The sequence below is a fragment of the Micropterus salmoides genome, unplaced genomic scaffold (assembly GCF_014851395.1).
Source record: "Micropterus salmoides isolate LMB-PRFRI ecotype aquatic unplaced genomic scaffold, ASM1485139v1 Ms_hic_scaffold_1, whole genome shotgun sequence".
Taxonomy (NCBI): domain Eukaryota; kingdom Metazoa; phylum Chordata; class Actinopteri; order Centrarchiformes; family Centrarchidae; genus Micropterus; species Micropterus salmoides.
The window spans coordinates 65489821-65517065 of record NW_024040040.1 but is presented as its reverse complement, the minus strand read 5'-3'; the positions used below and the strand labels follow the sequence as shown (position 1 = coordinate 65517065).

At 39.4% G+C, this 27245-nt stretch overlaps 1 protein-coding gene across 1 annotated transcript in view; it reads right to left on the bottom strand.

The window, feature by feature from the left end:
* The window catches only part of slit1b (slit homolog 1b (Drosophila)), a 67931-nt gene that overhangs the window by 5727 nt on the left and 34959 nt on the right, over nt 1-27245 (bottom strand). Inside the window, exons 5-33 of the mRNA XM_038711724.1 lie at nt 25920-25991; nt 25682-25753; nt 25305-25376; nt 24871-25034; nt 24635-24782; nt 22220-22291; nt 19751-19822; nt 19010-19081; nt 18426-18569; nt 18163-18326; nt 16525-16548; nt 16097-16241; nt 15055-15129; nt 14513-14656; nt 13881-14024; nt 13622-13788; nt 13243-13381; nt 12609-12677; nt 11324-11395; nt 10379-10450; nt 10086-10157; nt 7976-8139; nt 3123-3247; nt 2795-2889; nt 1678-1817; nt 1364-1457; nt 1020-1157; nt 358-586; nt 117-247 (exon numbers count right to left, since the gene is read on the bottom strand). Coding sequence (XP_038567652.1) covers nt 117-247; nt 358-586; nt 1020-1157; nt 1364-1457; nt 1678-1817; nt 2795-2889; nt 3123-3247; nt 7976-8139; nt 10086-10157; nt 10379-10450; nt 11324-11395; nt 12609-12677; nt 13243-13381; nt 13622-13788; nt 13881-14024; nt 14513-14656; nt 15055-15129; nt 16097-16241; nt 16525-16548; nt 18163-18326; nt 18426-18569; nt 19010-19081; nt 19751-19822; nt 22220-22291; nt 24635-24782; nt 24871-25034; nt 25305-25376; nt 25682-25753; nt 25920-25991 — 3291 coding nt within the window. The remainder of the gene's footprint in view (nt 1-116; nt 248-357; nt 587-1019; nt 1158-1363; nt 1458-1677; nt 1818-2794; nt 2890-3122; nt 3248-7975; nt 8140-10085; nt 10158-10378; nt 10451-11323; nt 11396-12608; nt 12678-13242; nt 13382-13621; nt 13789-13880; nt 14025-14512; nt 14657-15054; nt 15130-16096; nt 16242-16524; nt 16549-18162; nt 18327-18425; nt 18570-19009; nt 19082-19750; nt 19823-22219; nt 22292-24634; nt 24783-24870; nt 25035-25304; nt 25377-25681; nt 25754-25919; nt 25992-27245) is intronic.

Genomic DNA, 27245 nt, shown 5'->3' with positions numbered 1-27245 from the left:
GAGGAGGCTTGGCTTGTTTCATCTTGATAACAAATTTTCCCTGCACTCCAATCATCACCTATTTTAACACATTTTAGTAACAGACATAGTAGTAACAAGTAACTGTATGTGTGTACCTGTAGATAGCAGTGGCAGGCTGGTTCCCAGGGTCATATGTGACCCTTACATGACCTTGATGGAGCTCCACAGCGATTGGCTCGTTGTCTCCGTTATAGAGCAAGACGCCGTTTTCCTCTGCTGTTGACACCTGAAACACACACACACAGAATCTGCTACTGCTGATATTTGATTTCTATCAGGTCTGTCACCTACAGTATGAGGTCTCTGGATGTGAGTTCATATGTGTCATGTTCTCACCTGCAGTGTGATGTTGGCTTGAGGCCAGTTCTTTACATCTTGAAGCTGAACATAAGAATCTCGGTCGACAAAGTTAACACTGACCAGCTTCTCACAGCTCTGACCCTCAAAGCCTGGCAAACACTGACAGACCGCAGTCCCTGTCTTCTCCACACAGGGGGCGCTGTTCTGACACTGAGCCACACGGCAGAGTGACTGGAGAGGAAGGGCCACCTCACAAAATGTACCACTGTGGGGAAAAGAAGACGTCCAAAACTGTATCGGAAAGCCTTTAACATTTGCTGCTATAGTCTAATTACTTCAAAATAAGAGTCACACTGATCCTCATACCAATACTCAGGGTACTGGGAAATACTAAGTAACAATCCAAAACCAGTTTTCTATATTGTTTTAAAATCTGTGATCTTTTATGTGGAAGGTAAAATGAGGCTGAAACTACAAATTTCTTCTTAACTATATCTGGAAAATATATTTGTACTACATATGACTTATGCAACAAAAGCATAAATAAACTAGGGTCAAGTCTCCTGTACCCTAAGATGATAAAGGAAATCGGATTTTCGAGGGTTCCCTAAGTTCCGACTTCTTAATTTCCCTACGTACAGTATGACCTGTGCTCACTGTGTTCCCAGTATTCCCAGTTTTCCTAGTGGTCCCAGTACCTGTATCCCTGTGGACAGACGCAGCTGTAGCCGTCCAGATGGTCGACACACTGAGCTCCATTCTGACAGCGATGGTCCACACATTCATTATAATCTATACTGCAGTCTGGCCCCACCCAGCCTGGAATACACACACACCTGAAAGACACACACACACACACACACACACACACACATAAACTGACATGACACACTGTGTAGGATTTTGGTGAGTTAACACAGCCATCGTGAAAATGTACCTTTGGATGTGTTTGTTTCTGTATTTTTAATCTCATCCAGGATCTGAATCCTTGTTGAGCCAGCAGTGATAAAGTGTGTGTGTGTGTGTGTGTGTGTGCTGTCACCTGGGGCCGATATGAGTGCTGACGCAGGTGGACTGATGCTGACAGGGGTTTCTACCTGGAGAACACACACCCTCCTCTTCCTCACAAAACAGGCCTGACAATGAGAGAAAGTGGGATCATGTAAGCTTGTACATAATTTCACCTCAGATCATTTGTCCTCTCATCATGTTTAGAAAGATCAACTGTTACAAAAGTTTGTTTCATTGATTCATAATAAAAAATTCTAAATGGAAGAAGGACATAAAGTGAGGCACTCCCAAGCTGATCCCGGCTACAGCTGTGTCTGTCACGGTCTGTCCACAGGGGTGTCATACCTGTGTAGTTTGGAGGACACAAGCAGGTGTAGTTGCCCACTCCGTCCACACAGGTGGCATCGTTCTCACATCCGTGGTCCTGACAGTCGTCCACGTTCACCTCGCAGAACATACCATGGAAACCAAATGCACATGCACAGCTAAACAAATAAAAACAAAGAAAACAAAGAAACTCTAATATCCACAGCTACAAAGTAGATGAAATACTACAGTAACTACTATACTAAAAAGAAAAAAGATATTCACAACTACAAGGAAAAACGTTAAGGGATACACATGTAAAATGCCATTAATTGCACTAAAATATGCAAATTAATAATATATATTATAATAATTATATTACATTTATAAATGTTCTATCAATGTGTGCTACTTTTAGCATATCAGCACACCAGCATCCATACACTTCACTGTGGTAGTCCTAGTATGTTAACTTGTATGTTAACATAATTTGTTATAATGATGACACATCATTATAGCACATACGCAAGTCAGCAAGCTTATGGCAGGACGTTAACATGCATGTAATTATAATGTGATGATGCTAACAATTAGCATCTAAGTATACAATGCTTAAATTCTAAATCTTAGCATTCTGTGTCTGCTTTTATCTCAACATGCAACTTAAGGGGACATGAATTCTGTCATTACTGACACGAAATCCTGTCATGAGCTAAACCATTGGACAAGTGGTAATTTTGACATGTTGGTGGCGCTACATGTAAAGTCAGAGGATAACCAGGGTCATTAGGATTCAACATCTGGGGGCCATGGATCTGTGTGTCACATTTAATCACAATCCATCCAATAGTTATTCAGATATTTCAGATTGTCAGTGTGGCAAAAATCCTACCAGAAGGAATAACCAAAACTTCCAAAAACAGAGGAAGAAGTCTGTTAGGGAGATTTCATAATTTAAATGTCCTAAAGAAGAAACAATAACATGGCTGTTCTAAATTTGTTTCCTTTTGTTATTAGAGGATGGTTTCATATTTTGTATAGGCAGATTTAACACTGGGGTGTCAAATAATACAGTAAGACACGTCTACTGGTTCTTTCTGTTATTTTCTCAATCCACATCTACATGGAACCACCTGCAAGAGTTAAGACTTGTTACCTGAACCCCCGGGTCTGCTCATCACTGAGGCAGATTCCTCCGTTAGTGCAGGGATTACTGACACAAGCATCAACTGGAGTCTCACAGTGTTTACCCTGAAATATCACACATAAACACACACACACACACAAAGTCGTTAAAAATAAAGCACACTTTTGGCAAGCAATGTCAATAAATTGGATCAGTGGTTTTAAACATTCTGGGTCTGTACATGGATTGCTGTGGGTCTACAGGAAAAAAACCTTTTTGGATGTCACAAACTCAGACAAACTAGATCATGCATACTTCTCTGCAGCTCGTGACTACACAAATACACACAGCTGCATACCGTGAAGCCAGACTTGCAGGTACAGGTGTACAGTTCTGTGTGGTGGACTTGACAGACACCCTGGTTCTGGCAGGGAGAGGCCACACATGGGCTGCACTTGGCCTGAACAGACGCCTCTACCGGACCTGGCAACACACATACAGAGGCATGTTAGAAGTTTAATCTTCATAAAAGGTCATTACCAAGACGTTCATAGGATCATTGTCAACAAGCGAGATCGCTGCCAGGCAGATAACAAGAGAAAAAACAGTAGCAGGCAGGAAGTTCTCTGAGGTCAGGTGATTGGGCTTGATATATGGAAAGCAACAGATGGAGCTCCAAAGACAATTGTGTATCAGATCTGGATGGATAGATGGATAGATGGATAGATAAAATAAATAAAAATAATTAAAGAAATGTGTTTAGAAGTGGGAAATAAATATGTCAGTGACAACACATTCTAAAGTTACAACTTATTTATGCATAGGAATACACTCTTTTCATTCTTTAAAAATTGGATGTGGCTGCATTTTTATATCAGATAAATACTGTAAGGGTTACTTGTCGACCTGTTTTTAAACTATAGGTAAATTATAACAGGGAAATGCTAATGGTTTTTTGACATGTGACACAATTCAGGGAGTCAGAGACATTAAAAAGGTTTCATCCAAGTTTAAGTTTATATTTGTACTTTGTTCTTTTCCAGTAACTTAAGTAAAGTTATTATTGTTATTGCATCAATTATTTTGTAATTGAGGAATTTGGGTTTTAATGTTTACATAGTTCACATTGAAGCTCGACTGTGTGTGTCTTTAAGTGTTGTATCTTTTTAAATGTAATTTTTTTTACTGTATTTGTTTTATTTAATCAACATTTACACTGTACACGAAACAAGTGCTGATATGAGTACAACAGAACTCAGCTGCAAATACAGAAACCGTGATGGAGCTATGTGACATGAAGAGGAAGCACCATCCAGTTTGCAAAAGGCTTCATGCTAGATATAGGGAAACGTCAATTACAGCAAGCTATTCACAATGAATTTTACAGTGCTACAGTATTTAGATGTTTAAAAAATGCAACAATTAGCGCCTGTGATAGTGCACACAGCGTTTGATAAAAACTGTCACTAATGGAAAGTTCACACTAGCTTCACACCAAACCTCTGAGCTCGGCAATGCCAGGCCCCGTTTGCTTTTCTCCGCCGTTATCATCATGTGTTTTCAGCTGATTACAGAACCTATTAAAATTATTTCACAACTTTAATTCATTGTAGGTTAATTAAGCTTTTTCATCAACACGTAAAGACGGTTGAAAGCAAATCCCTAAGTGCAAACATAAAACACTGAATAAAAGATCACTCTCCGTACTATCACACAGCTAAACCATCACTTGTGCAGCCAACTGTTTTTAAAAGTCACACAGTAAATTAAATGAACATTAGAGCCTGACTGATACAGCGGCATGAGCGTTATTATTGGACAATTTTTGTTTATAATAATAGCTATAATAATAAACTTCAATATAACACTGCAAACAGCAAGGCAAATACAAATAAATACAAAGTATGAGCTCATAAAAACAATGAGATCATCAAACACTGGAGATTAAAAATTAAGTGAAAAGCAGAGGCGAATATAAAATTGCAAGGATGAAAATGGAAAACCACAAGAAACATATCAAGTATGCATTAAAGCTTTTTGATAGAAGAATGTTTTAAGAAGGGATTTAACAGACGTTACAGATCTGTCTAATCTTAATAGGCGTAACCAGGAAATCTGAAATCTCACAGGGAGCTAATGTAAATTGGCTAGTACGGCTGGTGATGTGCTCATATTTCTAGGTGCCAGTTGTAACAGCACTGTTCTGCAACAGTTAGAGTATGGTAGGACTGATACCCGAGTAAAGTGCATTGCAGTAGTCCAAGCAAGAAAAAAGAAATGCACACAACAAGCAGGAGACAAGAGTGAGCATATTTATAGATTTTATCTTGTGTTCTTTAGTCGTTCATCAAAAGTGAGATCTTTATTAAACATTACACCAAGAGTACAAGTAGCTTTTCTTGCAGTTCAGAATACCTGGCAGGCAAATAGCTTAGATAGATTTATTGGATTTAAGTGGAACATATAGCTGTATATCTGTATGTTTAGGATCATTTAGAAATAGTGGGGAAAAACAGCAATAAGTTTATTTTTAAACTGTAAAATTTCCTGTCACAATTATTTAATGACCTCATTTAGGGACTACTTATCAAAGACTTTTGTTTAGGTTATGCATTTATCTTAAAAAAGAACCAATGTAGTTATTATCAGCCTAAAAAAGTCAATCTGGCTTTATTGGAGATAACCGGTCAAGTCCCATCCATTGTTTTGTTTAAGACAGGGTTTGCTCAATAAATAGCAAATGTCAATGACCAAATCTAACTGAAAGTACCCAAACATTTATTTAAAACAAACTAAATCAACCCACAAAAAGGTTATTATATTTTAATTTTAGCCAGAGTTCCCATGCATTCATATAAACTAAAATATCAGGTCAGCTTCACCCTCTCTGACCTCACACATAGCCTTGCATTGCGCATACTATATGTATGCACTCTTACAATGCAGTGTTTCAAACAAGAAAAAAAAACAAAAACTAGAAATATACTCACACAGCAACAGTGTTGTCAAAAGATGTGTGCCTGTAGCCAAATGTGATAGGCAATTTTCTATAAAATTTTTAGGGCTGACCCCAAATAGTCGAAGATTCGATGGGTGGAGCCTGAAACTCACAGTCGTAGGTTCAGCGAAACAAGGATCATGCCATTTTGGCAATATGGGGGTGCTCAACGTCTGATTTTACATAGAACTACCAGTTTTCTACCAATAAGTTAATATAGAACCTATTACAATACAAATATAAACGTTTAATGCTGTAAATAAACATGTAAAAATAATAAAACTTTCAATAAATGTTTTTAAAGTGCGTAAATAAATCCAAAATTGTAACCCTAACACTGGGTCGTCAGTGCACATGTGTAGACGTAGCGTGTATGTGTGTGGTAGCAGAAGAGGAAGACTTGCTGAAGAGACGGAGCCCCAGCTTCACTGGTGTTGTGCCGAGTTGTCTGCACCTCACAGGGCTTTTGGGATAATTTATCACCGTTGATGAACCACACAAAGAATTTTAAATAGCAGGCTACTTGAAATATCCCAGCGAGGAACAGCGACGTGCATGTATTTGTTGGCAGCACGGCATGCACGTAAAACTCGGCACAAGACCGTTGAATGACAGTCGAGAGAAAGAGAGAGAGAGAGAGAGAGAAAAGGGTCTTCAAAAAGCCTCACTTTAGCTTCGGCTCGCAATCGCCGTACACAAAAACACACATGATTCGATTATAGGCAGGACTTGAAGATTTTGATTCGACTATGTAAATCCTTAGTCTGGGACAGCTCTAAAAATTTTACTTCAGTTAAAAGGTGTGTAGGAGTGAAAGCAACCAACTCCTGATGAAGGTAACACAGATGAGATCATTTTACAAATTGTGCATAAATCTGTTCTTTGTGATTGCACTCTAAAAACAGTGTCTAAAACAGGAAACAGAAAATGAGAAATAAGCTTACACAGCAACAGTACTGTTAGAAGATGTGTGCCTTTAGCAAAATATCATAATTCATTTCTTAAGGCAATGTTCTTGTCCGATTACCCGGAGGTGGCTTTAAGTTTTTTCCAGAGAGAGACATGAGACAGAAGTAAAATGCAAAGCACAAACATGGCATATATTGTCTTCCATACATTCATGATGAGACACCAACACCAACCAGCAACAAACTTATACTGAAAGCAACTAGCAGCCTTATATACACTCCCTCCTGCAGGTAATTAAGTGGTTAAAACTACTATCATTTAGAATAATAATTATCTATCTAAAACCCAACACCATAGAAAAATAGAGCACAAAGAATGAACATTTACATAAATACAAATTTCTATCAATAAATCAATAACACATACACTCAAAATAATCACATAAATCAGCATTGCTTTACTCCCCCCACCCTCAGCTTCATGGTTTGCTCCTGCAGCTCTTAAGCAGGTGCTTGAGCCTACCACACTCCTTTGCCTGCGCCTCCTGGAGACAACCAGGAAGAGGTGAGTACTTACATTGTTTGCTTTATCTGTGTGAGCTAATTTGATAACTAACTGAAATAGAGTAGAATCAGTCATTACTATGTCGTGAACCATGACTATCACTGATTGAGGTTTCTTTTCACACAGGCAGGATGGCCAGACCCCCCTGTGTTTCCTCAACCTCCTCTGGAACTACTCACAGAGAAAGAAAGTTATCAAATATTTCACAACTTAGACAAACAATCAAAATAAGAATGTGTATGGCTTCCTGCTTTATCAATAATCCCCACCTAGATACTCAGTTAACTATTTCAGGTAATGGAACCCTGGTCTCTATTACATTTCTGTAGATTTTTGTTTACTTAAAGGTGTGTAGGAATGAAAGCAGCCACCTCCTGATGAAGGTCACACAGAGGAAAACACTTCCTTTTATTAAATGTGATCTACTGCAAAGTGACAGTATGTTGCTTTTTCTTCTTTTAGATCATTTTACAAATTAAATAAATGCCAGAATTACACAGGATAAAATAGCCAATTTACTTTCTATTCCATAGATTTGTAAGTCCATAGATAAATTAAAATGGCACGTCAGGTCACTTTGATTTAGAAAGCACATATCAAGTAAAATATTTTACTGTACAACCACAAAGTGTACAAAAATGATCAACAGACAAGGACATGACAAGACACGAAACTTTAGTTTAATGTACAATTTGTAGGTGTGTGTGCTTTCATGATAGGGTGGCTTCCTGCCAGCTTACCCAGACACTGGAACTTGTCGGCGGGAGTGGTGAGCAGCAGCTTGCCCTCCATACCACGGGGACCGGCACAGCGGGCGATACCTGGCTCCTTATAGCCGCTCTTCACCCAGTCTGAGAGCCAGAGAAGGCGACAGTCACAGTACAGAGGGTTGGCTCCAATCGCTCTAATAAAAAGAAATAGACAACTGGTCAGCTGGGATAGGCTCCAGCCCCCAACGACCCTGTACGCAGGACAAGCGGTTGACGATGGATGGACAAAGAGTCAGCTGACTGACAGGGGGGAGGATGTTCTGGTTAAGAAAGACAAGAAAAATAGGAGGAAAATGGTGTGAAGGATGGGAGGTAAGAAGTGAATTAATTGCGGAGGTCAGCAAGAAGCAAACTGAGGGAGAGGAAAAGAAAGAAAACTAACATGAAGGAAGAAAATGAATAAAAGACAAACAAGGGGGAAGGAAAGCAGGAAATAATGTTAAGAAATAAGTAAGGGGTGGAATGAGGAAAGAAGAACAACAACTTAAAATGGGGAAGAATGAAAGAAGAAAAATTAAAACAAGAAAGGAGGAGACAGGTTATGAGAGGAGACAGGTTATGAGAGGAAGGATTAGGAATGGTAAAGATGGGAGAAAAGAGGAAATTAGAAAGGTAAAGAGGATGGGAGAAAGGGGTAAGGAAGCTGGATGGAAAGAAAGAATGAAAGAAGCAAAGACAGACATTTTTGCACAAATTTTAAAAATCCACACGGTGGTGCTCTCAGTCCTCAAAGCTCTGCTCAGATCATGGTGCTAATAATGTTCATTTAGACCAGTCTGATAAGATTATCAGAGTCAAATGTGGGATCAAATAACCGTCATCGCGTAATGCTGCGCGCGCACGCACACACACACACACACACACACACACACACACACACACACGTGTCACGGTATCTCAGGAAAACACTTCCAGTCTTTTATTTACCCACACAGAATTTCACATGACTACATCACCATCTTCAGCCTATCACTGACCAGCATGTGTGGTTCTTGTTTCTTGTCTCGTACACAACCACAGGTTATCTGAAGAGGCTTCTGGGAAGTCAACAAAGGCATAGTTCGAAGGACAGTTACAGCTTATTGCTTATTACAGCTTATTGTGAAGATTCTATTGGTTCTTATAACATCCTACGAGCCAGTCACAGAAGTTGTTTTACTAAACACATTTGGGGGAGAATACTGAGGCAGATGTCAAAATTACTGCAATTTCCGTATCACAAGCAGGTTAGTAAGATGACAGATAAGACAACAAAGACTATACACAGGTGTAATTGATTACAATTTTACCACGTTTCCTTTCACATTATTCTTATGAAGGGTGAAATAACATTTATAATTACATCAACATTTTTTTATTGTTTTTTTTTGGTGGACAAATTTTTTAAAAAGTGAATTGTCGTTGCCTCACAAAGCCATGAAATGTTGAATTTCCAGACTCCACCTCGACAAATAAAGAAAGCATCAGAGAGAAAACTCAATAACAAAATAGTCAATCTTAGCAGTGGATCTAGTTACATGAGATCATTTTACAGCCTGATTTATTACCCTGACTGAAAGTCAGCAGGATCTTATTTCAGAGTCAATGTCCTGCTTCAGAAGACAAATATAATAATACTCCCTCCCTCCTCTCTTCACCTCCCGTTGACACTTTCCCCTCCTGCTGACCTCCATCACCACTTCTCCTGCCTTCCTTATTCCTCTTCATCTTCAACCTCATCCCCACCATCCACCTCTCTCCTCCTCCTTCCACTCTTACTGTGGATCCTCAGATTGACTCACATGGGTCATGCTTGACTGAAGATGATTATACTGTAGACATACACACACTCGCCTCTGATCAATAGACCCATGGGAAACGATTGATCTTGCCAGCTAATTCAATCCACCAGGCAGCCACTTGAAACCACTCACTCTCTGAAAACTGGAAGGCAAGTATTTGAACATGCATCAAACACACACACAAACACACACACACCACACACACACCTCATTCTGTCTTCTGTGTGGACAGAACCTGCTGTCAGTTGGTGATTATGTGTGTGTGTGTTGGTGTACGACATGGATATCTGTGTGCTTACAGGTGAGACAGGGAGGCCACGTCGCTGAAGATGCCCTGCTGCAGCTCAGAGATGTCGTTGCCATGGAGAGAGCTGAAAGATGGACACAGCTGAGGGTTATAAACGGTCAAAAGCTGTCATGCTGAAAACTCAGAGACCACAATGAGTCTGATTGGCAGCGAGCCTCATCAAGTCCAATAATAACAAAAACAGATGACGGCTTGTTGTAGTGGAAAACAACAGTGACAAGTATGATAAGTATGATAAGTACGGTGTGTGTGTGTGTGTGTGTGTGTGTGTGTGAGAAAGCTCACAGCAGTCTCAGAGAGCGCAGGCCACTCAGTGCAAGAGGAGGGATACAGCGTAGAGAGTTGTAACTGAGGATCCTGCAGGAGGAGAAAGAACACAATGACAACTTCAACTCTAAGATACAGTCAGTATTAACACACTACACTGGCCTACTCCATACATTCATCACTGCTTACGCTCAGCTAGCTAGCAGGGTGTAAGGATGTCAGTAGCTACTACAACAGTTATTGGGCAGATTTCAATGAAAGTGTTAAACTTGGACCCCAAAGATTTTTCCCCAACAACACGAGAAGTGTCCAACTGCAGACCTCATCCCCGGTATGCAAGCCAACTGGCACAGCATTGTGTCCCCAGGAGGGAGATTCATCACTCCCTTTGATGCCACACAAGTATAAAAGAGGGCCATAGCTCAAGGTGGAGATAACATAGGGTGATATTTATACTAGAATTTCTGAGATTAAGGTCACAAATTTACAAGACAAAACAAATTCTCAGATGTGCTTGTGTTATTAAAGGCTCTGTACTCTGTTAAAAGCAGGGTATGGAGATGTTAATAACAACAACAGACACATATAAGCTACTTCCACCAACCAATATGAAGAGATACTTCCTTCTGTTCAAACAGCAAAAGTGTAAAATATTGGAGAAGAACTGCAGACTTTCATAAATGACTAAGATGTGACACATGAGGGGCTTTGTTTCATTGCCTCATATCTGCCTAACTGTCTGAAATTTCCACCTCTTCTCTTAAGCTGTACAGACTTGTGTCTTTTATTATATTATTAACGACTGAATAGTTTCAATTAATGGACACTGGTCATATCTTATCTCAAGCGGTAAATATAGCTTTTCTGTCAGAGATGGGAACATTCGTTTGGGGTGGAATTCTCATTTAACATGTGAAAGGGATGTTAGTAGGTGTATGAGTCTGTGTCTGTGTGAGGACTCACAGAGTGGTGAGCTGGCTCATGTTGGAGAAGGAGTCATCAGACAGGGAGCTGATTTTATTGTTGCTCAAATCTCTGCAGGGACAAAGGTCAATTCCAATCAATACACACATACACAGCGGCAGCAGTCCCATTAGATACACAAATGCATACAGTACACATACACACACACACATACACACAGTAATAATAACACATATTGCAATCGCTCTCCTCTTTCTCTCCATAACATACACACACATTCTCACACGGAGACACACATTTTCCCAACAGAACATCTAAAAATGCTGCTAATCATTGATCTGAACTGATTCACCTGAAGAAGTTTGTGTTTGTGATACTATAATATACTATTTCAAAAACATAATACTTTTAGAATGAGCCAGACTTCTCCCCAAAGAATTGAGTACACAGTCCACAGCTCCCCCTGCTGGATTTGATCTGTATCTTATCTGTAAATACAGTCTGCATGGGGTTTGTCTGCACATGCACCTCTTTTACATCCAGTATAAATTTAGGATTAACAGCTTATCAAAAAAGTGAGACTAGTTAATGTAAAGAGATCTGAACTTAACTGTAACTCTGAGGTTAAAGTGGTGATTCTCAGTTTTAAATTGAGAGTGTTCACATCCATATCAGATGGTCTTTGTAGGAACTGCTTTTATGTTAAGTCTCCCAGTTGTAATGCACCAAAATGTAATGGACACATTTTTAAAAAGTAAAATAAAGACATTATATATAATATTTAGTTGCATGGACTGAAGTCTCTGACTTTCAGCAGACTCATGGTATCTCATGGTGAGTGTCTGTCAGGCCTGTTCTGCAGCCAGCTTGACTTCGTGCTGTTTTATTGTTTTTTTTTGCTTAAAGCCGAGAAAAATATCAGCTTGATCAAGGTCATACGACTGTCAAGATCTTTCCACTTGTTAGTCCTAAAACTTTCCTTGGATACCTGTCTATATGTTTAGGCCCTGATGCCCTGCTGCATCGTCACAAAACTAGGAGACTATAAAAATGAGTCCTACACTGCTCACTGTTAAAGCTTAAAGTCAGTACTTAGACCTCAAAGTCTTTGCTTCAAGTCCAATGTGGAAGACAAGAGACAAAACAATAAAACTGTTTCTGCACTGTATATTAAAAATAACTCCTATACTAAACGCAGATGAGTACATATATAATGTGTAATCAGAATAAGAGTGTCAGCGACTGCAGATGTGGCTGAGGGCTAGTGTTAGAGTGTGATGAGGTACATTAGCGTGAATAGAGCGTTTAGTCGAGTGCCTCTTACACAAGCTGCAGATATTTGAAAGTGGCTAACTCCTTAGGAACACTGGTGAACTGGTTACCATCCAGATACCTGAGAGGACAAGAGAGAGACATTTATCTCTTGTGAGATAATACATCACTGATTCACACATAATCAAGTCAAGAGGTTCCAGATTTTCTTCTTGAAATGATTAAATTAAAAGCGACTCCTTATGACAAGAAAACATTAATTTGTGGTTCCTGCAGAAAAACACATTTAATTAAAATGTATCCCTCAGTCTTACACTGTGTAACAACTTTCTCAGAAACCCATAATTACAGTCTGTAAATTAGGGAAGATAAACATCGCTGATAATAATAAATAATTTTGCAGCATTGGCTGTATACATATAAAGTATGTATGGCTAATTTTGTGATGTTGTGTCAGCATCAAGACATTTCAGGGCTTACCCTGAAACAGCCTATTATCTTTTAACATTTGTGACCTTCTTCTATTCTTTCTTGATGATGATATATAACAAATATGCTGTGGTTGGTTTTTTTTGGACTCATTTCTGGGATGTCCTGACATTGTCATGTTTGTCATTAATAGGATCGAAGATGATGTGAAACGCAATTTAAATCGAAGGCTGCTGTGATTGTGTTTCCAGACTCACAGTTCGGTCACGTTGCGGGGCAGTCCTCTGGGGAGAGCCTGCAGGTGTTTGTTGCTGCAGCGGACCACTGTGTCCATACAGGTGCACTGGCTGGGACACTGCGGCCCCAGGGCACAGCTGCTGTCCTCCAGAACAGAGCCTGCGCAGACAGACAGGAAGGCGGAAGCTCAGTTTTCTTTAATTATAATAAAAAAACGTTGACATCAAGAGGTAATATTGTACATGATGTGGTTCTCAAACTCCCCTCTAAAATTTAGCATTTTCTTTTTCACCTTTGTCTACATGCTCATCTATAGGCTGAGGTTATGGTGATGCTTTGAGGGAGGCTTTTGAACTGTTGCCATCACGGTATATTTGTGTATTTATCAGAGTATCGTACCATCCTCACAGCGGAAGTCAGGTACAGCTACGTCCTGCAGTGGGATCTCTCGGAGGAAGGCAGGGGCCTGGCAGCGAGGATTCCCCGTCACGATTCGCCGGCTCCGAAGCCACGCCCCGAACCAGGACAGACGGCAGTCACAGTTAAAAGGATTGGCCAGAAGATTCCTGATGGACAGAGGAAATGTAGAGAAGATGACAAAGAGGACAACAAAGATACAGATGCGAGACACATGCGAGTGTATGTGTGTGTCACTGACAGCGTGGACAGGTTTGGCAGCGTGTCAAAGGCTCCGGGCAGGATGGTGCTCAGCTGGTTGTCATAGAGGGACAGCAGCCGGACGTTGGCCAGACCCGTGAAGCTGCCGTTATGTATACAGCTGATCTTGTTGTTCCTCAGCATCCTACATATACACACACACACACATTTCCAACAAGCTACACACACATTTTAAAAGACACTACTATAGGAATGATTTTATTGCTTTAAGATGAGGGGATCAATATAAACTTAGAACTGATAAATTTGGCCATTGTGAAATTTTTAAGTAATGTGAATAAGTGAATTGCTGGTAGGTCCACTTTTACAGGTACTTTATTCTGGTTTATTTTCTTTTACCATTTAATATTTCTTATATTACATCCAGTCAGTTGTTTTGTTGTACATGTTAAGCCTTTGTATGCACTGTGAAATCAAATGGATAAATGACAATAAACTTGTCTTTCACCCAGGAGTCCTACAACTCGTTAATTAACTGTAAATGTTTTAGTGTCTCTCACTTTTACCCTGTCTCCGCCTCTGTGTTTACATCTTTCTTAAGTCTTTTGGGGTCTAACTGAGCTACATACCTTACTCTCTGCGATGATGATTATAAGTATGAAGTCAACTCACAGCATGCGTAGTCCCTCCATGCCTCTAAACATGCTCCCTTTCACAGACTCCAGGTGATTGGCTGTCAGGTGAAGCTCCACCACAGAGGATGCACCTTCAAACGCCCCATCCTCAATCTCGGAGATCTTGTTGTTGCTCAAGTTACTGAAAGGAAGGAAGAAAAAAATAATAATAAATAATAGGAAATGCTTTCTACAAGTTATGGTTTTCAAACACTGTTTTGTTTATCACAAGATCTATTCTGAGAGATTCAGGGCAATGTACTCAGTCCAGCTGCTGGAGCAAACTGTCTGCTTGTGTGGTGGAAGTCAACCTGGTCAATTGTAGGTGCTCATCGTTTTTGGAGATATGCTTTCAGTGGTGTAAGTTATGAATTAGTATTCTTGTTTGTGTGTGTACCCTATCCATGTATTTTTCCAAGCAAGACTTTATAAATCTTCTTTTCATACAAGTTTATAAGTACTGTACTCAACCTCTTTTCTCTCTTTAGGTCATGGCAAAGGCTTGACTATGAGATTGTTGAAGTTTTCTGAGTGACCTACATTTTCTTGAGCTGCGACAGGCCTTTGAAGGCTCCGGTGGCCTCCAGCACGGAAAGGTCGTTGTTGTTGAGACGCCTGGGACGGTCACAGAGAGCAGACATGAGGAGGATGGAGCAAAAACATCATTAGCAGAAGAGTCGGTCTGGAATGTGTGTGCATCCATGCAGTACGAGTCCATAGACACATGTCAACATGGATATCCATAAAGTGCCTGTGTACTATGTGTGTGTGTGTGTACATGCACTGGAGTGTATCATGAATCATGAGTGTGTCTTGCAGAGGATGGCGTTAACATTGCTGACCCCACAGGGACCCCGCGTGCTATAATGCATGCATTTTGAACAAAAGCATCCCCCGAATAGAAAACGACCCACTGTAACTGTGTATTCTGGAGCCAGGCTGATCAGCGAGGCCAAAATCGTCAGCTGATATTGGCATTAGCCACTCACAGATATATTGGTACTTGTGCTTAAACACTTAATCAATTCATAGAAAGATAGTTTTATCACGTTCTCACAAATATTAAAAGAGTTTAATTAATGTCGTTAAAAAGTGAGGATTTGCTGCATTATTTTGTTTTCCTTGGGCTCTAGGAACTTGATGGTTATTTTTCAGTATTGTATGACCTTATAGAAAATTATAATAATCAACTGATTGATTTATAATGAAAGCAATCATTAGAGACAGCCCTAATCAGTGTCAATGTCAATGTTTTGTAAGAAATTGCAGTGCAGTAAATTGCATTAATATAGGATTTACATGCACTAAGTATATTTTAACTTTAAAAAGCTTTAAATATTTTTGGTTTATATTTGTGTTAATATCCTGCCTCAGACATCACAACTCTTAAATAACCAAATTTGTGAAGAAATGTTTTTTAATGTTCAGAATTTATGATACAGCCCTACTGTATATATTTCAGTCACATAAATGCAGACTATCGTACTTTTAAGCACTGATACAGGTATCAGCATCAAACATCGAGTGTCGTTTGGGCTCTAAGTACATGTGTTCTGTGCAGGTGTATGCATTTATATCTCACAGCTCTTCAGTGGAGGAGGGCAGGTGTTCAGGGAACTTGGTGAGGCGGAGGTTGGAGCAGTCGACCACGTTGGCCTCACAGCGACACTTAGCAGGACACACTGGCTTACTGTTACACTCATAGCTCAGACGCCTGTCTTGAGTACCTAGACACACCAAACACACACAGGGAGGACAGACGAAAGGTCCATTTAATGTCACTGACAATCCATCAGATAACTAACGGCATGAGTTCTAAACACAAACATTGAGAGAAAACAGTCAGACTGCAGATTTAAAAGCAGTCATGTCTTGTTCTGGAACTGCCCCAGTGCGTGTTATTGTTATTAAATGCTGTCAAGCTGTTTGGGTTAAATTAAGTGATTAGGCATACACAGTGTAGGCTTGACAGACAGTAAATACTAGAACACACGCACACAACATAATCACCTGGGATGTGGTACTGCTCCTTGGCTGTCATGAAAAAGAAAGACAAACAAAACCACGTCAGTCAAAATGCTTGAAAGGTTCTATGGAACAAACACATACACACACATATACACACACACCTGAAGAAGGTCTTGTATAAACCTGGCAGCAGTTCACTTTAACATTTTTTAAATGTGACGGAAGACATGCAACGATCTTTCTCCATGTTTGCTGTTTTATGGAAGCGATGTGTCGGCCTGCGGGCAGCTTTCCAGGCCTGGCAGGGGACTAAAGCAGCAGTGAGCAGTTTATGTGGTGTTTAGAGAGCCTGCCATGGTTTCACTGGCCAGGGGCTGGCTTCACACACTGGCATGGTGTGGGTGAAGGAAACGGCCGGGAGCTTTTAGCCACAGGCATCCGGTTACAGTCGGTGAGATTAACTCGCTTCATTCTCATCTTCTTGTTATGCACACTGTTGCACTTTCTAACCAATATTTTAAACCTCATATATTGTATAGTAAACCATCGCACATACACTCATGAAAACACTTTCTTATGTCTCTTTGTATCACACACTTCACACGCACTGTGTTACTTTACTAGCCGTTTACCTACATTTATTATTAGTTTTGTAATTTTTAAAGGGGAACTTAATATTAATAAAAATGAATACTTCTGTTGGGTCTAAATCAACAATATGGAGCTTAATGTTTTATTCTAAAAGGTAGCCTACTAATTATTTGATGGCATTGAGCTGTTGGAACCTAAATATTTCCTGCACTTTATTTTACAAGAATAAATGTCTAAAACCACTCTAACGCCCCCTATAGGCAGAAATGTTCCTTAAATTCAATTTATACTTGACTAGATTTTTATCTTAGCCAGAAACAATGTGCTCTTGTAGTTGGAGCACCATGAATCTCTCTATCTAATCACGGATCTCTCAAACTGGAATAATCTTGTATTTGGTACACCTTGTCTGACCCTGACACAATTGGCTTATGATGCTTTACATCAAAGGAAAGTGAAGAGAGACGTTCTCATTGGTTCAGCTTTTTCTGAACAAAGCATTATGCAACAGTCTGGATTAAGGCTGCAACTAAATATTACTTTCATTGTCAATTAATATGTAGATTATTTTTGTAATTAACCGATTCGTTTTTTTGGTCTAGAATGTGTCAGAACATTGCAAAAAATGTTGATCAGTGTTTCCCAAAGTCCAAGATGAAATCCTAAAATGTCTTGTTGTTTCCACAAGCCAAAGATATTCAGTTTATTGTGATTGAGCAGTAATGAAACCAGAAAACTGAGTAATCGATTATGAAAATGGTTGCAGATCAATTAATCATTGCAGCTCAAGTCTGGATTTTGTGCTATGAACAGAGAAGTGATTGTGTCTGACAGCAGAATATCTAATATAAGAATGTAACTAATATATATGCTAATAGGGAATGTACATGACAAAAGGCTTGTGGAGGATATTGATTTTGCATTTCTTCTGTGTATATTTCTCTTGAGGGAAGCTTTGCTGTAGTTCAACATCTTATACTATGAACTGTAGCACATAAACCCAGACTGTCACTACCCATCTCAATTCCCACTACTGTCTTTATTTATTCTTCTCATCACACACACACACACTCACACACACACACTAACCAGAGCAGCGGAACTTGTTACTCTTGATCTGTGCGATGCGTTTGTTGGCGAGGCGGCGAGGGCTGGCGCAGCGTGCTCCGCTGGTCTCTATGGGGTTTGAACGCAGGAAGTCAGCCAGCCACTTCACATTACAGTCACACACGAAGGGGTTCTGGGCCAGGTGGCTGAAGGGAAATCACAAGGGGGAAGGACATCAGTCAGATCAGACTGAATGGAGTGGAACAGAACAGAACTTAGAGACTAGTGTGTGTGTGTTTTCTTACAGTGTCTGGATGCTGTGCAGTGAGCTGAAGGTGCCTTTTGCCAGACTCTGGATTTTGTTGTCATACAGCGAGAGCAGAGCCAAATTCTCCAGATCTTTGAACACTGAGGCTCTGATGCAGTGGATCTTATTGGCATTCAGCAACCTGATAAACACAAGAGAACATCAGCATAATGAATTTGATCTCACAAGCCTGGTTTTTGTTACAAGATTTAAATATGGAGGAAAAAAATCCTCTGAAAATTTAAACAGGACCAGACTGTTTAGATGATGACATGACTTGCTTTCAAACAAAACTCCCAAACCTTGTGAACAGCTACCAGCTATAACTGAAGCTTCAGCATGTGAAATGCATCATGTGGTACATAAGAAGATATGGCACTGTTATCAAAAAAGTCCCATCACAGCATGTTGAATGTGAAACAGCTTTACATCTGCTTGACTTGGCAAAAAGACACATTAGTTTCCATCCAAAATTATAGGAGCTTTCAAGCCATTTGACACCTGAAATTCAATTGTGTAAATAAGAAAGTCAGTGTAAATGTCACTTCAGACAAATATATTCATGTTGTGGTTTGGACTTACAGCAGCTCCAGAGAGGCCAGGCCATCAAACACTCCGCTGGGCAGCTCAGTGATCTTATTACCATACAGAACCCTGCACACAAAGATGATTTGGTTTTTTTCTTAAAACAACCTGTACTCATATATTTTCGATCAGTGTTGTAGTTACTATAAAGTTTTATTATCAACTTGCATCATCATAAACAACAGTAAGACCACCATTCCATTGGTAAAACCTTTAAGTAGCTTCACACTCCCCTACAACCCTGCAGAGAACACATTAATGCCACATACAGTATAAACATACGCACACACACGCACATCTACACACACACGGCTCCAGGCTACACAGCGATTATTTTTTGAAAGTCCTGATATTTCATAAGGAATCTCTGTTTAGAGAGAGCAGGCGCCGTTATTTAATGAATTATTCAGATCAACAGAAGCTTAAACACATGCAAGCGAGGCAAACAAATGGAGGCATACAAGTATAGTACTGATGTATGTAAATACATATTGATACAGGCACTCTCATAACACTCAACACACACACACACTATATCACTATCTTTGTGGGGATCTGCCATTGACATAACGCATTCCCTAGCCCCTTACAGTACCCTGAACCATCACAACTACATGCCTAACCCTAACCCTACCCACCTAATTCTAACCTGAACCCTAAAACCAAGTCTTCACCCTGACAAAACCACACGAACACAAACACACACACACACACACACACACACTGCATGTTACTCACAGGGAGTTGAGAGCTCGGAGGCCATGGAAAGCATCGGGAGCAATCTCAGATATCTGGTTGTTACTCAGGTCTCTGGGAATGAAGCATACATACAAATACACAGACTTTAGTCACAGCAGACAGAAACAGTTTCTCTGAACTTTGAAAGAACTACTAAATGCTTCATCTTTGTTTTGATAGGTAAAGGTTGTCCTATGGTCTTCTGCTGCTACTTCACTATCCCACTCTATGATACAGCATTAATCACAGGATGAATAAACAAATTAAATCAGTAGTTCCATATCATTTCTAGCAGCTCAGGAACGTATCTAAGATTAGGAAAAAATCTGGAAACTGCTAACAAATTCATTATTTCTTACTACATAATCTCTTTTCTGTTTTGTTAGAAATTCTGCTGCCGGGGTGTTAACGTCGAGATTGTTGTCTGTCTGGAATTGCCTGCCTGTGGATATCAGGGCAGCTAGAACAGGTTTCAGGGTTTTTAATCTTTAAAAAAAAAAAAAACACATTTAGCTTTTAAGTGAGCTTTTTTTTCATTACTTTACTATTTATTACTTTGAACTTATCTTATGAGTGGTTGTTTTTATTTCTGTGTTTGTGATTATTTTATTATTTCATTATTCACTTGAAATGTTTTATAGCTAGGTTTAAATCTGCGTGTGTTGTTTGTAAAGACCCTTGTAACAAAAGTTAAAATAGGTTTATTATTATTAGGATTGAAAGATGACGAGAAAGTATTCAGTTTTTTCTTTATGTAACACTTCCATGTGCTTTTCTCTGAGGTCAAAAATACATGAATGGTTTTATTGTTCATTTTTTTAAATCCCCAAATCAATTCACTTCAAATAAAAAACATTTATAAAGAGTAGAAACCCCACTTTATGAGATGACTGGACTGTAAGTGATGTGAAAGGCAGTCTCTAAGACAGCGAGAGCAGTTCTGCTGGCCAACTTTAGGTTTTTACATCTCTGATTTGGTCCGGCCCCCCAAACCACAGCATGTTAGATTATAAAATCCTTGTTCTGCTGCCACGTCAGTCGCTCAACTGTCATAATAAATTTAAAGACAAACCACTTAAACCAGCCTGGTAATGTAATCAACCCCCCTCTTAGGGTTTGGGACGGTCTCGCAGTGATGATGTAAGAGGACGAGAAGGATAAGATTTAGAGGAAAAGGAAAACCACAGAGAGACAAAGATGGAGAGAGAGAATGCCTGGGGAATGAAATGGGCGAAGGAAAAGAGAAAGATAGAAGCGCTGAGAGTGGACAGAACAAATGCCTCAACAAATGAAAAAAATGGGTACAAAGCTACAAACATAGTGTGGTCAAGTGTGCATTTTTAAAAAACATTTTCACCACATCACAGTGATATGCGCTTGATTCATCATACAAGACCGTTAAAAGGCCTCTGATGGCGACTAAATCTCCTTGCAGTCTGACATGAATCAAGCGCTCCTCCGTGCTAAAAATCCACTGAGGCTGATTGTTATTTAGAGCAGGAAAACCACAGCTTGGTGAACGGTGGAGACAGAGGAAAAAGGGAGCAATCCGGTTGGCAGATCAGAGTTTAAAACATGAACATTTTCCCAGAGGTAAGTACCCTTCTAGAGGTAGACATTCTCTAATCTCATTGGTTGAGATGAAACTTCTGGGGTGGAGCCATAAAAACACAGCTTCTGTGGATGGTGTTAGCTTAACTGACTTTAAACTACTTCCTATGAAGAAAATGTGTATTTAATCACTTGATCTCATGACGATCATAATTATACTGTACATCATAAAAGCTAAAGGAAACATTTAAGTGATGATGTTTAACTTCATGGATGAAAAACAAGTCAAAGTTACAACAAAAAATACTTAATAAAGATATCTTAATTTCAAAGATTAAATCTAAATTTAAGAGTATTCACAAGCATAAATCTGTTTTCTTTTTAAGAAGTGGTCGTCAACATTTAAGGTGGAGATTTTTAACATTTTTCTCAATTATAGTATGTAAATGAAGTACACTAATTCAGGTTACATTATGCGAACAATTAGTCGATTGATTGATTAAACCTTAAAGCTTCTATTAAAATGCAAGTTCTCACTATCTGGATTTGCATTATCACAAAACTGTCAGTGGAAACCAATTTTAAGACGTTGGAACAAGACTAATTAAGTCTACCAAAGATCCATACATTTTCAGCCTATTTCTGGTGGTAGAAGTCTATGCAATGTAGCCCACACATCCTTCTCCCCAGCTCCTTCTCCCGGGGCATTACCAGGACAGATGGTACGTATACCTTCCTGTTTATTCTGAGTCTGGATCTCCTCCCAGTTTACTTAACTTAGCTAAAGCTTCTGTCACTGCTGTCCTACATTAAAAGGCCAAAGATGGGAAAACAAGTGACATTTATCCAAAATGTTTCTTGAACCTACACTGTTGTTTATGAAACTGTAGTCCTAAAATGTGTCTTTGGAGGACTCACATTCGACGAAGCTTCTTGTAGGAGGTGAAGGCGCCTGGAGGAACCGACTTGATGCCATTCTGCTCCAAACGACTGGAGAGAGAGAGACAGAGAGAGAAACACACAGAGTGAGAGAGAGAAAATACATTAATAATTTGCCTCCTGTAGGATGTTACTTCCATAAATGGGCCTGTCTGTAGTTTCCATTCACACTACTCAAACATTTGTCCACATACAACATTAATTCAAAGCTCTGTTCCACTGTCAACTATTATAGATGATATGATTCCATCATATCAGATATCTGATCTGTAAAAAAGCACGCAACAGTAATAGCTTTGTGCACTCTGCCATCACCGCCCCTAAGACTCTCTAGCAATAACAAATCAAGTCAAATGGACTCATGATTTTGTGACTGTTCCATGTTCCTTGTGTCTAAGTTCTTGTGTTAGTTCACTGTTCGTTAATTCTTCTTATGTGTCTATAGACTGTAAATACAAAGTTCTTATTTTGTGAAACTGAAACAAAAATGCTTAATATCTTACAGTAAATGTAAGATATAAAAGTTTTAATTGTGAAGAAAATGAGTGATGCTTTTCCTTTGTGACATTTCATCCTAGATTTTTTGATTCTTCATGTTCATATCACCTTTTGAGATGGCACTAGCCTAATATTGATTTAAAATCACTTTTAATATTTTATTTTATAATATTTTAACCATACTGCTCATTGGCAGTATTGCTAATTTTATACCAATTTTTTTTTTTTTAATGTGTCAAATGCTTTAGTGGAAACTGGCTGAGCCACAGCTAATTTTTCAATGTTTTTCAATGTTTTCATATAACAGCCAACTAAATAGCAGTCTATACATGCAGCTTCAGTCAAGATACAACATCCCATCTACTGTGTGTTTTGGTTTGTCTTGTGCAAGTCTGCTGGTACCACTCAGCCCTCACAATGATTTATTTTTTATGCCAGCAGATATGAGTTCATATCTCCAAGATGCAGTGGGGACAAGCATGTCAAACCTTTAACATTGAATCATAGAATGTTTAAATATTGGCTGAAACATAAAGATCATGTTATCAGACTTGTCCATCTTACCACCTGCTTTAATAAAATGCAGTGTGTGCAGCAGGATTTATATTGTGTGTGTAGATTAGGATCCCAAAACCCAGTGTGTGTTTAATCAAAGCAGGTTTCAGTGAATTAAGAGAAAAGCATGTAGAAGACATGTGAGGTACCATTACACTTACACACTGTAGGCAGCACTGCACTTTGCACTGCTCTTATTCCATTATATTATAACTAGTGATGGACAATAATTCAGAAGTCTCAAAGTGGGAAAACATGAGATGAAAAAATACATGACAACATGGTGTGCCATATGGGCAAAACATCATTTTATGGGTTTTTTAAAATTAATTTCCAGGATATAAGGGTATCTAATGGATTGTATTATGTACTCTAAATGTAAATGCTCCGTATTTGTATAGCGCCTTTCTACTACATCTGCATTCACCATTCACTCACATTTATACACTGGCAGAACAGCCGCCAGGGGCAATTTGGGGTTCAGTATCTTGTCCAAGGACACTTTGACAAGTAGCCTGGGGGATCCAGGGAATTGAACCGCTGACCTTCCGATTAACGGGCAACCTGTACTACCTCCTGAGCCACAGCCGCCCTCTAGAATGGTGCTAAATAAATTTAATTTAAAACGTTCATATAATTTAAGTTACATTTCTGTTACTATTAATATGTTGGGACTTTCATTTAAAGTATGCGTAAATAACTTTTCAAGGAAGACATTAATCCTCTTACAAAAAAACTATATTCATGTAAACCAACTGTTTCTCAATTCAATAAAGGTTTTGCTGCGTGGTAGGTTTAGTATGGCTAGTAGCTTATGGCTAGCTAAAGTTAGCAAACATTATATAGATATTCATGTATAGTAAACATTGCCGACTCAGTTTCTGACTTACTCGTCTTCTATAAATCTTTATATTTGCTTCATCTGAATACAAAATAGTCAAGTCAAACCTATAGCATGGATAACACAACATCTCAATGCAACCTGTACAGCATAAAAAACGCTTTAACTGAGAATAAAGGAAGAAAACTTGAAAAAAGAGGAGGGATTCCCTCCCAGGATCGACAGAAAAGCAACAGATGCCGTGTGTGCAGAGTAGACAGAAATAACAATAGTAATATTACAATATTGAACAACGAAATGACAATATGAGATTTAATTTTACTCTTGGTTGTTATTACTATTATATATATATATATATATATGCACTAAACATAAAAAAAACAACAGTGATGAATAAGTGATTTCTGTATATCCCAGCATAATCCCCCAGTCATTTTTTTACTGGCAAGTTGTTTCAGTTGAAATGTAAATGTAAAAGTGTTTTCTTCTGGGATACCCACATCTCAGTCATGGCCTCAGGGAGGTGGGCAGGGATGGCAGTTAGGCCCCTCCCTCTACAGTCCACGATGTTGTTGCTGCAGGAACACATAGGAGGACAGGAGCCGGATGCCAGGCTACACGGCTGGACGAAGGCACTGCCACCGTTGCCTACAAACAAACAATAAAAAAATGTTCCAACGTCAACTCCATCATCCACAGTTGGACCTCAGTGTGTTGTGTCACTGGGCTGCTGTACCTGGGCAGGCAAAGTCGCTCTTGCGCAGCTCTGCAAGGTTGAGGCCCCTCAGCGTGGGAGGAGAGCTGCACTGAGTGTAGAGGCCTAAAGCCGCCCTCTGCCGCAGCCATGGAGACAACCAGGCCAGGTGACAGTCACAACGCAGAGAGTTAGAGTGGAGACGACTGGGAGAGAAGGGAGGAGGAGGAAGAGGAAGCGACGGAGAGAGGAGATCAGGGGAGGAAGTGCAAGGTGGGAAAAGGAAAAGAAGAAGTGAGGAGCAATAGAAGGGGAAGAAGGTATAAAAATTAACAAGAATAGAGGAAGAAAATAGAAAAAAGAAAGGAGGAAATAAGTAGAGAAGAATTATCGGTATAAGAAAAGAAAAAATTAAATACAAGATACAAACACTGTGGCATTCTGGGTAATTTAGTGAAAGAACGTAAGGAACTTACAAGGTGCGAAGCTTCGGCATGTGGTTGAAACTGGAGACTGGAATACTACTGATGTTGTTGTTGTTCATTGTGCTGGGAGAGAAGGATGTGAAATAGAGATAAAGGGAGGCAGAGAGGGAGGAAAAAGAAAGACACAATAAAAGGGAGGCAGACAGGAATAAAAACAACAGAGGGAGCAAGAAAAAAAACATAAGTGGAGAAAGAAAGAGTGAGGGAGGAGAAGATTGGGAGAAGAACAAGTGAGGTGAAATAAAAAGAGTGAGACACAATGACAAGATGGGAGACAGGGGAGGAGAGAGTGAGAATAAGAACGAGCAGATAGGAATAAATAGTATCTGAAATACTTCAGGTTTTATGTGATCATTCAGAATACTCACAGTACTTCCAGGGACCGCAGAGCTCTAAACGCCCCCTCCTCTATGCAGCTGATGTGGTTTTTATCCAGCTGACTGATAATGAAAAGAACACAACACCTTTCACACAGGTTCAAGCATACAGCAGTATCTTATGTGAGTCTATGAGTGCAAACTGGTGGAAGATAGATACAAAGGTTTTTTATTTTATCAGTTTAACTGTTGTGTGTGTGTGTGTGTCTTTGTGTATACGTTCACACACAGGTTTTTGAGGTCCGTGGCTCCTCTGAAGGCCCTCCTTGGGATGGCCTGGATGAAATTTTCACTTAGGTCCCTGAAAAACAAGGAAACAGAGAGAAACTTGCTGTGGAGAGATACCAATTTTACTCAGAGTTGATTGAGTTTTAAAAATTTGGTTAACACACAGCAATCCTTGAAAAACCTGGCAGCACGTGTCCGATCAGTCTATTTTGTCTGAATTTCAAATTTTTGAAGAGAGAGCTTATACCCAAATGCCAAGCTTTGGGAAAGATATTTTTTATTTCTGTAATCAGATTATTTAATGATGCTTTGGCAATATTATGTTGTTGTATTGCTAACGCTATTAAAGCACACTGACAATAAGAAAGTCTCCGTGTCTTCATCTCAATCTGTTAAAGGGATTCAGATATATTTATAGGAGAAGGAAATAAACATTTAAAAATAAAAAAATAAAAAAGGAAACTTTAGACAAAACAATTTTAAACTATATGAATTTACAGCATTGTAAAGTTTTAAATCTTAATATCCAGAAATGTTTCAGGGCTCTATGCTGGTAGACACTGGGTTATCTTGCAGCCTTCACCCACTATCAGTCTAGTAACTTTCAGGCTGATCCGCACCATTACCAGCTAGTTTCATACCAATCTAAACACCAGTTCCTCTTTATCTTAATGTAGTTCTTCCCTCCAGCCCGGGGGGATATGGAGGGCATGCAGCAACCAGATTGCTCAGAGACCAGAGAGGGTCACAATGTGGTACAACAAGCCGACTTCACCACTGACATAAAGAATGATGAGAGGAATAGACAGCAACAATAACAACAACAGAACCCAACTGATAAAAGCAGAACTAGAGGGATGAAATTGACCACAGAGGAGGACGTACAGTTCATCTCTGGCCTGCCCTGGAGGACCTCAGACACACTAATGTCAGGGTCAAAACAGAGAGCCTGAGAGCAGAGGAAACACCCACATACTGAGACTTCTCTGTGAAAGCAGATTATACTCACACAACAGAATGTAACACTGAATCTAAACTTTTAGTTTTTTTCTTAAAAATGACAGTCAAGAAACTAGCAAACCAGTAAAGTAACTTGTGTAACTGCTATTAACACCATACTACGCTACACTCCACAATACAGTTGGGCTAAACACCAATCATTTTGATATTTTTAGAGCCTTACCAGACTAAAATGTCATGTTTGACCGGAAGGTAGTGCTAATATGCTAACAGTTGTTAACAGTGATATAAACATACTAACAGAAGGGACAGGGTCTGTTAGCTTGGTACGGTTAACATTCAGCTTAAAGCACAGCTGAGCCAGCTA